At 37.1% G+C, this 13002-nt stretch overlaps 2 protein-coding genes across 9 annotated transcripts; one reads left to right on the forward strand and one right to left on the reverse strand.

The window, feature by feature from the left end:
* Positions 1–728: 728 nt before the first annotated feature.
* On the reverse strand, positions 729–10957 carry LOC105564536 (zinc carboxypeptidase-like). 4 transcript variants are annotated; one of them, XM_012016975.1, is made up of 7 exons: positions 10475–10957; positions 9826–10192; positions 2107–2351; positions 1928–2015; positions 1659–1861; positions 1360–1444; positions 729–1150 (listed from the first exon to the last, which is right to left on the reverse strand). In XM_012016975.1, exons 2-7 carry the CDS (start codon positions 9845–9847, stop codon positions 951–953), a joined length of 843 nt encoding a protein of 280 aa, XP_011872365.1. In that variant the 5' UTR covers positions 9848–10192; positions 10475–10957; the 3' UTR covers positions 729–950. The 4 variants fall into 4 exon arrangements, with proteins under 4 accessions (XP_011872365.1, XP_011872368.1, XP_011872367.1 ...); XM_012016978.1 differs by having other exon boundaries at positions 9826–10204; XM_012016977.1 differs by having other exon boundaries at positions 9826–10268.
* On the forward strand, positions 4047–8370 carry LOC105564535. Of its 5 annotated transcripts, none has more exons than XM_012016970.1 (4): positions 4047–4180; positions 4777–4830; positions 6167–6467; positions 7597–8370. In XM_012016970.1, exons 3-4 carry the CDS (start codon positions 6182–6184, stop codon positions 7689–7691), a joined length of 381 nt encoding a protein of 126 aa, XP_011872360.1. In that variant the 5' UTR covers positions 4047–4180; positions 4777–4830; positions 6167–6181; the 3' UTR covers positions 7692–8370. The 5 variants fall into 5 exon arrangements, with proteins under 5 accessions (XP_011872360.1, XP_011872363.1, XP_011872362.1 ...); XM_012016973.1 differs by lacking the exon at positions 4777–4830 and having other exon boundaries at positions 7597–7691; positions 7763–8370; XM_012016972.1 differs by lacking the exon at positions 4777–4830 and having other exon boundaries at positions 7597–7691; positions 7775–8370.
* Positions 10958–13002: the final 2045 nt, after the last annotated feature.

A 13002-nucleotide genomic window follows, 5' to 3' on the forward strand; every position in this document is an offset into this window, starting at 1 on the left:
CGCATTGTCGTGATGGAACCGCCAGGAGTTGGCGATGGCTGGACGGACGCGGATGATGCGTTTTCGATTCAAAAGGAGTGAACCACAGGGAATTTGTGCCACAAGGACAAACCTTTAATGCAGTTTTTTACGTGGAGGTCCTTGAACGGCTGAGAAAACGCATCATCCGCGTCCGCCCAGCTATCGCTAACTCCTGGCGGCTCCATCACGCCAATGCGCCGAGCCACACAGTCTTCGGCGTGGCGACGTACCTGGCCCAACACAACATTGCAACCCTGCCTCAGCCACCCTACAGTCCCGACGTTGCCCCACCACACTTTTTCCTCTTCCCCCGCCTCAAAACCGCCCTGAAAGGACACCATCACGGCTCGGTGGAAGCGTTACAACAGGCCGTGACGAGGGAGCTCAACAGCATTCCGGCTGCCGCCTTCCAGGAAGCGTATGAGAGCTGGAAATCCCGCTGCCAGCGGTGTGTGGATGCAGAAGGGTCCTACTTTGAAGAATATTGAGCGCATGTATTATTTCTGTCAATAAATATTTTGTAATTGACTCAGTCCGACTACTTTAAGGACAGACCATGTACATGTATTCCGTTCATACGAGATAATCCTGAGGACTTAGTAATTTTCATAGGTTGCAACTAATGAGACACATAGACAAGAAAGTATAACATGATATAAATGAAATAAAATAAAATTTGGAAAGTTAAAAATAAGTTACTTTCAGAGTAAAGACACATGAAAATCTTATTTATTATAATTTCGAGTACAGGAACTTCGAAACGTCATACATATAGTTTGGACTAAAAAATTAATATTTAAATTAAAATGGATTAACATCTGTTATGAGCACGAAGAGCCGCGCATCAGACGACGATATTGAGTCTCGAGACACGACACATCAATTTTTAGCAAAGTCACACTATAATATTTACAATGAGTAGTTACAAATTATATATCTATTGTTTCGCATTTTCTTATCTCCTTAAATATGGCTACAAGGGAGTCCAAAGTCTCTTCTCCAGTCGGAATAATTTGATCAGGAGGCAATAAAAAACCGTAATGACCGTTATCACGCAATTCGTACACGTAGACAATACGTTTATCATATGTACCTTTGATGTAATCAGTAGTGGTTCCGATGATTGGAGCTAGAAATATATAAAAATATATGTGATCTTCAAAACTTTAGATTTTAAATTGCAACTCTGCTCTTATTTCAAAATACGAAATCTTAAATTAACTTATACTTGTAATTTACTATTTTTAATAAAGACAACGTTTGACTATTTAATGGTACTCGATTACGTGTATGCGGAAGAACGTTATAAGTAGGATAAGTTAAAATTAGTCTGCTTACAAATTGTCTCGGCAATATTTCCGACTCGATATCTAGTTCCGTATCTCCGTTTGAGAGCTGTAATTGCCTTTAAACCAATGACATACTAAAAAAGACAAATATAGATTAATCTGAATTCGTCAATATCATTTATCACGTTTATAATATCGCAAAATTTAGATTAATTCCACGAATAATTGACAAGGACAGTGATGATAATAATGATAAGGGAGGAATAAAGTTTTATAATATATTGTAAAACATAATTTCCTTTTTACACAAAATTTAACGGTTGCACTTTTTGTTTTAAAATCTCATACCAATTCGTTGTGATTGTCGATATGCTTTCTCGTGTAGCCGTTAGGGAACATTAAAAGCTGCTTAAAACTGTGAAATGAGATGTACGCATAAAATTTATCGGAAATCGACTTGATATACTTCGACATGCTCTCGGTTTCAATTTCGGAGAATGGCTTACTTCCGCCATAAGAATTCATGCACGGATTGCTATTAACACCCCTAGCTGAAAATGTCAAATTCCATTGTTGATTACTGTAACACTCTGTTCACAGAAAATACGAGCACTTACTTTTCCATTTGTAGTTCCAGTTTCTGTTGAGATCCGCACCGGTGCAGAAGAAATTCTGTGGTTTACGATTCTTCCTCCATAGGCGGTCCTGGAAGCAGTTGGAAAAATTCATTCTATGTGCATGCGGTAATTTTAATTCGTAAGTGAATTTTACGTAAATGTTGGAAAATCAGATTTACCGTGTTGTGCGTGTACACGTATCCATCGGGATTAAATAAGGGGAAGATATACCAATCGTGGCTCTCAGCCAGATCTCTGATGTCCAAGTTATCGGTGGTTAGCAATTGATGTAGGATGTACATGACAGTCGTCGTCGATATCCATTCCCTAGCATGGATGCCACCCTCGAGGAAGATTCCGGGATTGTTGGCTTTGAAGGAAACCTTGACGCCTTTGATCTGACGTCCCTCATACGTTTCGCCACCTACGACGATTTTTACTTTACTAGGATACTGCCTGGCCAGGTCATCCATGTTAGCGTAGATTTCTTCGAGACTATGGTAGCTCTTAAAATCGAACGCTGACCGATTGGAAGGCATCGTTTGGTCAATTAACGCTTGAACGTTTTTAATGTTAAGTCGATAGCGTGCACCGATTTTGGTTATCACTTCGTAAAATTGCGGCAGATAATTCGGGACCACCATAAAGTTTATTGTCTTGTTTACTAAGATTGGTGTTCCCGAGATTATGAACTGTAAACGAGATTCAATTTCGATTAGTTCGGATGTAATTTTCACGTGATTGAGAAACGGTTCGTGCAACTCTAATTTTATGTATTATAATTTGCAGTTTGTTATGTATGAACGTAAAGTTGATTTTAAGTACGTTGGGTAATAGATTATATGAAGTTTACGAGAGAAATTTTGTAAGTCTTGTAATGAATTTGTGCGACACTGATTCTTCTTCAGGAAAAAGAAAAATGTACCTTTCGTATTTACATTTATGTCCGAAGGATCTACTTACTCTATCATGAAATTGCCTTAATTGGTAAAGTAGCTCGACCTGATTGTCCGTAATTGGGGTAACACGAAAGACTTTGTAATTTTCGTAGGTAGCCCTCTTCTGAGCAATAACCTTGTGTGTAATCACGATCGTAGATAACACTATTATCTTCCATATAACGTCTCCGTGTATAAAGAGATTTCTCATAATCTTGGTCGCAAATTTTCTTTTCAATCATATTGCAATATATCATTTTTGCGAGACAATTAATAATCATCAATTCGTTGTTATATATAATAATAAATTCTTTAGTTCTAATTAGTTTAATTAATCTTTTCGTATAAATCGTCTCTCTCAGACTTGCTCGTTGAAAGACATTGACGTATGTACTTGCAATTATACTCTACTCATTACAATTAAATACAAGTAATATTAACAAATGTCTGAACATTCATTTAACAAAATCTCGTTGAGTGTAATGAACTAAGTAAAGAATGATTACGTCAAGACAATTATCACAAAAATGCAAGGTAAAAATAGTCACTATATTGAAATAATTATTGTCACCTGTTTGAGATAGAGATTTGTATAATCCGTGACAGAAGGAGAATATAGCATATGAAAAATAAAAGCCAGCCGGATAACACGCAACAAATATTGCGGAGTGGATAATAAAATTCGTCGGAATCTTCTTCGATACTAACGACGTTTTCCAGCAATCGTATTCAAGTTCGTTGCGGCGAAGAAAATATTATTTAGAGTAACGCGTCCGAAACCATCCTCAAACAACAATACTTATTTATACACATTGAAAATTTCTTAGCATTTAAAAATTTGTTTTGGGAGAATCGTTCATTATATTCAACGATCAAAAAAGGCAAATGATAATATAATTTTTTGGTTCTATACAGAGAGATGTGCATTACTTTTTAATTTCCTTGTATTGATCAATAATTTCTATATTATCATATATAATGAGAAGTGACGGGTCGCAAAGACTATAATAATTAAAATATTGCAATATACATATGTATGTGTCAACAAATTATTTTTCTCCTACAGCGCACGTTCAGCTAACAAGAAGTTATAGGTAGTCGGTAATCCAGCTCTTATGATAAAAGGTTGACACAGCTTTTTGGTAATGTAGTTCTAACTTCTGACTAACGACTAACACATTGTAGTCCGAACCTCATAGATATTACAGTCATGTTCTGTCGTTCGTGAAATCATGATCGGCTCCTTTACTTCACCATACTGATTTACTGACGTAATCATCACTTGAGAAGGACCACAAACAATGGTCGAAATGACGTGAGTTTGAACTTAAAAATTGGCCGGTCGTATAGTCAAGCAATCTTCTGAAGTTTTTTAATTACTTCTGGCGACTTATAAGATTTCCTCCATCACTTATAGATATTGTTGAATAGAAAATTATAACGTTGAAATTATAATATTGTTAATTTGTAACTGTTAGGTGGTCTTTGCTAGGTAATGAATATAAAATTAGGCAATTCCGGGTTCAGACCCTGGCTGAGGTAATATTTTTCAAAATAAATTTTCCGTATTAAAACACTGGCCGGTTAATGTCGACTAACAATAAGAAGCTTGATTAATATAAAATTTGTCAAATAATATTTAATATTACGCACAAAAACTTACGACTGATAAAGTGACTAAAGATAAAGTGACGTGTTATCTTTAGAACATTGATATGTAAGCGTTTTGCACCGAAGTCAAGCACTTGACTCTTGACCAAACGCTTTAGAATTAAATGTCAGTTGGAAAATCACAATTGGACCATTTAAACGTGTTTGCAATTATCATAGTTTTATAAATACATATTGACAATACACGATACATATATATATATATTGTGTGTGTATGTGTGTGTGTATATTTGGTTACAGAATACAATTTCTACGCTAAAAATACCATCGTCGTTACAAAGAACAATATACTAGGTATGATTATTAATTTTTCTTTATCTTTGCTATCAGTTATAAACTATTAATGACAATAGCATAATTGTATACGAGATATTTCGTAACTAGTTGATAAGAAGATAACCAATATCAAGGTAAAAAACAGTAAAATCTAGAATAGATTTATCAGATATAAAATAAGTCAAATAAAAAAAGCAGAGAAAGAAAAATATAAAAGAGCAACTGATTGTAAGTAGGATACATAGAAACCCGTACACTATTATTAAATTCTAATTATTTAAGAAACGCCAAAGGTAAAACGATAATTTATATTAACGTTTCTTTAGTAATCATTTTTGCACTGAAACTTTATTTGATAAAAATAGTATTTCAGTTGAGTGGATATTATTTATGCTCTAATTTGCGAATGTCTTTTAATGAAAATAGAATTTGTGCTGCTGTAAAAAATTCGCATGACAGATACTATGTTATTTTTTATATGTACTGTTTAAAATGGTACTCGATGTTTTATTTATCATTTTCATGCTCGTCGGTGACACAACATACGGAAAATTCAGTTTTTGTGCAAGTAGTGTAACTTTTATATTACATCACAAGCGTGATGCACGTATAATTCGTTATAAGAATTGCTTTTAGCCAACAAACAGGAAGAGATAAAAGAACTGAACGAGATAAAGGTACTAGCTGAAAGTAATTTAGCACGAATCAATAGAGATAAGAGCGTGACGTAAATTTGGTATCGTGCATATGAGATACATTATAAAAGATATGAACTTATATTTAACAAAACATGTCGCGCACGCGCACGCGCGTGTGTGTGTATTGAATATTCCAAGTATTCTTTTTATCACAGATAAATATCTCCGTTATCTCTAAAATAATTGTGTGGAAAATGTGTGTGTATGTGACTTTCGGAGACAATTTTTATATCTGATAAGAATACAAAATGAAAGTGTTAATAATGATAAATAGGAGTCACAGTACATGTATATATTTTCTCAGTTTAAAATTTAAACTATTGTCAATATATATAAAACACATCTGCACATTCACATCCATGTATTATACATATGTGTAGCAATTTATAAAATTTTTATTTGAATGGTCCGGTATACATCGAAAAGGATAAATAAAAACTATATAAAATTATTATTATATATATATATGTTAATAAATCTCTTTAACAAAAGTCTTTTACTATATCTTTGTATCTTTATCTGTTACATCTTGTACTGTGCCGATCACGATTATCAATTCATCGCAATTCTAATAAGTTTTTTTTCTATATTATAAGAAAAATGTATATCTTATTCGATTCTCCTTTTCTTCTCAAATTTTACGATAATTGTTACAGCGCCACGACGCAACCATGAACGTTCACAATAAACCAAATGTTTATACGATAAACAATATTGCACCCCCTTCATACACGGAGGCAACAGGAGTACCTACATCAAGAACGTACAATCCAGAGATCGACAACAACTATCCACATGTATCAGTCTATCCATCTTCGCCATCGGCGCCGCTACCGTATCCGCACCCGTCTAATTATTATCTGAATAATACGCCTGCTCAATCGGTTTACCCGGAATTTGGACCGACGGAACAACAGTCAACCGGCGTACTCATAATAGGAACTAGAGAAGAGAACAGTAAGCTAAAATTAATATATTAGTTTTGCGATAGTTACCGATTTGAGACAACGTGTGCTCTTTAATGGAAAGTAAAGCGTCACAAAAATGAGAAAAAAGCGCTATTAAAATATTTGCAGTACTTTCTAGAATTAATTAAAAGAAGGTTTACCTAATTTAAAAACGCCAGAAAATGTTAACGTAAAATCATCATTATCTTAATGATATGTCCTGCGGACTCGAGGATCCCTTTCTTCTGCCGAAAGCTAGCGAAATTATCTATCAGATAGGCAATATACACACGGAGGGAATTTTCTTTTAAAATTTATCCTGAAAATTATGTAATCGTGGGACAACACAGTATTTCGCAGAATTTTATGAGTTTTTGAAATTTCAAAAAACTTTCATAAAGTTTTTCAAAATGCCGCATTGTCTCACGATCACATGATTTTCAAGAGAAATTTTCAGAGAAAATCCTCTCCGTAGGTACATACATAAACAGACGATCGGCAGTTAAAAAAAAACTGATAGAAACGATTTCGAACTGTTATGTCTGATCCCGCTTAGTTATGTCGTACGGGGGTAAGAAAAGAAAAGAGATCATGGTACCGATTATGGAAATATTCAGAATGGATTCCAATTGGAATTATTTCGTTTACTCCAGAAAACACAATAGAAATCTAGGAAATAATTGAACAATTCCGATCAAAATCTATTCCGAAAATGTCCATAATACCTACGTATGTATGTACCTAGAATAAGCCTCCATACGGCTAATTTCAAACAGATAAACTACACTGAGAAAAAGTTATTGAAATGACTAAATATAGGTACATTTAGCTAGCAGTATTTCTTTCATCGGTCATCGTGGAGTACCGCTGAACTCGTAAAGCTACTTAACTTTTGCTATCTCGGGTTAGCTAGCACGGCACGTACAAGACGTAACATTAACGGAAATAATTACAAAGAAATAAAATATTTATTATAATTATAGCTCAGAAATGAATTCTATTGTGACAATTATGAGCTTCACAGTCTCAAATATTAAGTGGTATTACATTTAAGAATTTGTAATCTACATATGCATGTGTGCAATTCGATTCTCTTCCATTTTCATATTATGCTTAATAAATTTTTTCGTTTGTTTCAGCATGCGGCACAGCTTTTCGGATCGTATGGATAATATGTGTACTAGCAGTTATAGCGGGTGTTCTTACGACAATATTTAAAGCTGCAGGATATTAAGTAAGGGAAGCGTAAATTGTATTATACTATAATATTACAAAAATATATTAAGTTATTACGACTTAGTGAAGTTTTTGATGCAGAGTTGTGCACCAAAAGCGAGCTGAAGATCAAACTTCAAATCCGTCTAGAAACTGTTAGTTTTTAGTCGATCGACCTCTCGGAAGGAACTGGTATCTTACTCTCTCTACACGGAGAGAATTTTCTTCTACATTTTATCGTGACAATCACGTGAAAACTTCACATAACTGGTGAAACTTCACAAAATTCTCATAAAGTCTTTCAAAATGCCACCTTGTCCCACGATTACATGTTTTTCAAGATAAATTTTAAAAGAAAATTCTCACCGTGTATATACATATTGTATAAAGAAGAAAGTCCAACATTGAAAAATCGAGCAGAAAGTCTGCCCCTTGTGAACAAACTTTCGCCGACAGGCAATTTTTGTACTCGCACACAACGGCACAACGTCAAGCGTGGCGTTTTCTTCCAGTAAAATCGTGCCGATAGGACACTTTTGGAAGTGGTTACGTCCAGGAATGGACAGACAATAGAATATTCTATCTATTGGCTGAGAAAGAAAAGGAACCAACTTTGTAATGTTGTGTACCACTAAAAACAATTTTGTAACTTGTGCTGTTGAGGAAAAAATTATGTTGGAAATATCTATAGCGAAAAATGAGTTTTTAAAGAAACCTACAGAATGAGCACAACCACTTCTAATTAATACCTTTTGAAAATATGAAAAAGAAAAATGTTATATCATCATCGTTATCACTAACTTTGTTATTACAATATTTACAATTTATATATATATATATTGTTCCGCAAACTCAATCTACTTTTAGCAGAACATCATTTTTCAAATAAATTTACAGAATGAGCAGAACCAATTAATATTTTTCGAGAAAGACAAAATCTTATATTATTATATAATATTATATAATTATTATTATGGTAGAAAGAATTGTTAGACGACTTAGGCTGGCAGATGGTTTATTTATTCGTTTAATCCTGGACTTAGGCTGGCAGATGGTTTATTTATTCGTTTAATCCTGGATTAAACGAATAAATAAACCATCTGCCAGCCTAAGTCGTCTAACAATTCTTTCTACCGTTGAACATTCACTGGCGATTCACATTCTAAAGTTGTTAAATTATTATTATATTATTATATAATATATATTATATATTATTTATTAGGTACTACGATTCTGTCGATGCATATGTATATGTATGAAAATATTGTACTATACAAGATATTATAAATAATAAAGCAATAAAATATTGCTATACAAATGAAATGATATGTAAATGTGTTTTTATTTCTTATCAAATTGTCTACTTATTTATCGAGTAAAAATCATTAACATTAAATTTTATCAAAGGAATGTTCTAAACTCTTGAGGCACGTGGCATGAAATCTTTTGCATGCTGATATAGGTATTTGTATTTTTCCTTTCGCATTCAGTGAATAGAATTATATAGTGTCATTTGACTCATGACACAGAATTCACTTTTATCTCATAATTATCTGGGTTTTCCAGACTGCTTTCGATAGTGATCATTTCGACAACTAGTTAACGACTGTTACCTTCTTTCAAGTATTTGCAGAATACAAGTGTTACATAATTCGGAAATTTTTTCACGATAATTTAATTGGTATTCATCATAGTTTCTTACGAAATCAAAATTCGTACGTGAAAATATATTCTTCCGTTTTGAAGAAATTGAAACAAAAACGTGGTTCAAACGATTCGAAGACTGGCACGAATGATTATATTAAAAAATAATAAAATACATACATATGTCTGTTTATTCTAGTTTATTATATGTGTGAGTACAAATATTCTCGGGTACCTACTGTTCGCGATGAATCGAACCAATAACAAGGAGATATCACTTAATTCATTTTAAATATCTAACACTGTAATATTCCCGAATGCTTCCCGTATTACGCGGCATGTAAAATTATAAATAGAATTTTATCCCGCACTCCGACACGAAATGTAGATAGTTTAAAGTGGACTTATAATTCGTAACTCTGCTTACACGCGCGTGTACCGATCTGTCATTTATTGTCCGTCGATCAATCTCGCAACAATGGATAAATAAAATAAAATATCGCACTCACCCTCTCGTTGCTCTGCCGTCATCCGTTGTTGATTACCTCAGTCCTTTTTCCCTTCGTCTGCTCTTCCGTTATTGCTTCCTCTTGGTGATGCTGACACAACACTCACTCGCGAAATTATATTAAATTACAATTATGACACTTGATTACAACTAAATAGCAAAGTACGACGCGACGATTCCGTGGCACATTTTCCGCATTTATCGCATTTTATTAGACACATCGTAATCGAAGAAACGCGACGTATTCGTCCGCTCACTCGTAAATTAGCCCAGCGAACAATTGAATGTGCCGTTATGCAATAGGGAATTAACAATGCCATTTGCACGAGAGCCCAAAGCATATTACGCAAAAATAATTCAACTCTTATCTGTAAAAAGAACTGCGTAACACGTAGCGTTTGAAAAGGATTATCGGTCACTTGAGAAATGGATTACCGATCGAACCTGTAGCCAAGCCGGTAAAAAATGAAAAATCTTGTTATATACGTTTCAGTCATGTAATATTTGAATATATCTCTCAAGATATATTAGATATTATACGATTAAAACATATACAACGAGATTTCTCAATTTCTTTCCCGGGCTAGCTATAGTTTCGGTCGGTAATCCATCTCTCTTGGTAAAATACCGGTTCACGAAATAAAACTCACCCTGTATACACATGTAATTCCCTTATCGCAATTACCACTGCGAATCACGCGTGATATTTGTTTCGGCAAATCACCGGTGAAATCAACGTTAAGAGGACGAATCGCGACAGTCACTTAAACGCGGTTGGTAAACGTTAATAACTTTCGCAGGGGATAATCGCGTCGCGACGCGGGAACGTACGCGGAACGCCCGTCTCACTCGGCTGCTCCGCGCCGAATAATTCGGCACAATAGATGAAGAGACTTGTTTTCGACCGAGGGGGGTGAGGTGTTTACGACGCTACGTCATTTCTTGGAATCCAACGCTCGGTCTACGGAGCTCGGCGAATAAACAAGGTCACGCCGTACGCAAGTTCATTTACGCGGCGACAGTCGACCGAGTCGTAGCGGCCCGCGCCGCTCCGCATACCGTAATTGTTTTTTCTCAATTCATTTACGCGGCGACAGTCGACCGAGTCGGTTAGCGGCCCGCGCCGCTCCGCATATACCGTATTGTTTTTTCTCAATTCATTTACGCGGCGACAGTCGACCGAGTCGGTTAGCGGCCCGCGCCGCTCCGCATACCGTAATTGTTTTTTCTCAATTCATTTACGCGGCGACAGTCGACCGAGTCGGTTAGCGGCCCGCGCCGCTCCGCATACCGTATTGTTTTTTCTCAATACGCGTTCGCGACGAGCACGGGACGAAGCCGCGATCTCAGTCTGCGAATGATCGGCGATCAGATATCATCGCGTGCCCGCCGAATCCTCGCGAATTACCATCGATGCTCGGCTAACCGGCGAGATTCACAATAGCTGACTGGAAATTACATCTTTATTGCCATAACTACGGACTTTTAGCATCGCTGTGTGTGTGTGTGTGTGTTGTGTGGCATGGACATAAATTAAATATTATATTGTCCATTTCAAACAAGGAGCCTAGCTACGTAGTTCCTACGTTCGCGGCATAATGGACGTGATGGCGCCACGAGTCGGCCTGACTCGAGAACACTCTAGAACGCTCTGTATTCTCACCGGCGAGAGCGGCAAGAGGAATAGCTGTTGTGCGCGGCGCATGCGCGTCTCGACTCGCAAGTCTCATCGGTTCGAAAATATACGCGTTGCGGCGGGTTACGGGGTGGTTTTTACGTGATTTCGCATCCTCGCGGTCTCGTTACCGCTCGAACGTGAGTCTCGCGGGTCAAGTGTCGTCGGGGAGTGCCTCGCCAAATGTTCGTTGCAGCAGTTGCGCGCGAGTTCGCAGTTACATGCCGTTGCTGCGATACCAACGTCAGGAGACGCACGATCGTCACCAAGTACGTACATGCATTTTATACGCATTTCTGTCCTTTGTGTAACGAATTACCGTATCTCGATACCGTATCACTAGCGTTTTCGACGGCATATACGGGAATATCTCGTGTGGTGTCCGGAAAAATATCGAGCGGCTGTACGGTATTATCGCGCGTTAGTGCAAATGAGCGGCAATGTCGCCGAGAGAGCGACCGTAGCGTTGATCGCGCGCCGGACATTTTCCACCGAGGGGGAAACCGCTGGCCAAAATCTCGTGCACCGATGCCCATTAATGTCCAGTGGGGCATCACTTTATCTGTACGGTATTATCGCGCGCTAGTGCAAATGAGCGGCAATGCCGCCAAGAGAGCGATCGTAGATCGCGCGCCGGACATTTTCTACCGAGGGGGGACCCAGTGAGAAATGATGCGTCGATCGACGTCGAAACGACGTCGAATCGACATCGACACCGGCGAATTGACGTCGATTCGACATCATTTCGGCGTCGATCGACGAATCATTTCTCACTGGGAAACCGCTGACCAAAATCGTTGATCGCGCGCCGGACATTTTCTACCGAGGGGGAACTCGGTGAGAAATGATTCGTCGATCGACGTCGAAACGACGTCGAATCGACATCGACACCGGCGAATTGACGTCGATTCGACATCATTTCGGCGTCGATCGACGAATCATTTCTCACTGGGAAACCGCTGACCAAAATCGTTGATCGCGCGCCGGACATTTTCTACCGAGGGGGAACTCAGTGAGAGAAATGATTCGTCGATCGACGTCGAAACGACATCGACACCGGCGAATTGACGTCGATTCGACATCATTTCGGCGTCGATCGACGAATCATTTCTCACTGGGAAACCGCTGACCAAAATCGCGTACGTATCAATGCCCACTAATGTCCAGTGGGCATCACTTTATCTCATTTATCTTGTGTAATCTTATTTTATTTTATCTTATTTTAACTTATTTTGTCAGCAAGGCCTAATGTCCAAATTAATTAGGGCTGACGATCATGTCCGGATAAATAAATATCTGGGTATCCGGATATCCGAAATAGAGATAGATCCGAGATAAAATATTCGATTTAAGTGAAAATCCGGATATCCGGTTCTTGTTCGGATCCGGATCTTGTTCGAAGTTAAATGCAGTGCTTAAAAATAAACGTGTTTTGGATAAATAACTTTTGAATAAATAACTTATTAATTCAAAACTCCAAAACACGTTTATTTTTAAGCACTG

This window comes from Vollenhovia emeryi, unplaced genomic scaffold (assembly GCF_000949405.1).
Source record: "Vollenhovia emeryi isolate VEMERY1.0 unplaced genomic scaffold, V.emery_V1.0 DF939163.1, whole genome shotgun sequence".
Taxonomy (NCBI): domain Eukaryota; kingdom Metazoa; phylum Arthropoda; class Insecta; order Hymenoptera; family Formicidae; genus Vollenhovia; species Vollenhovia emeryi.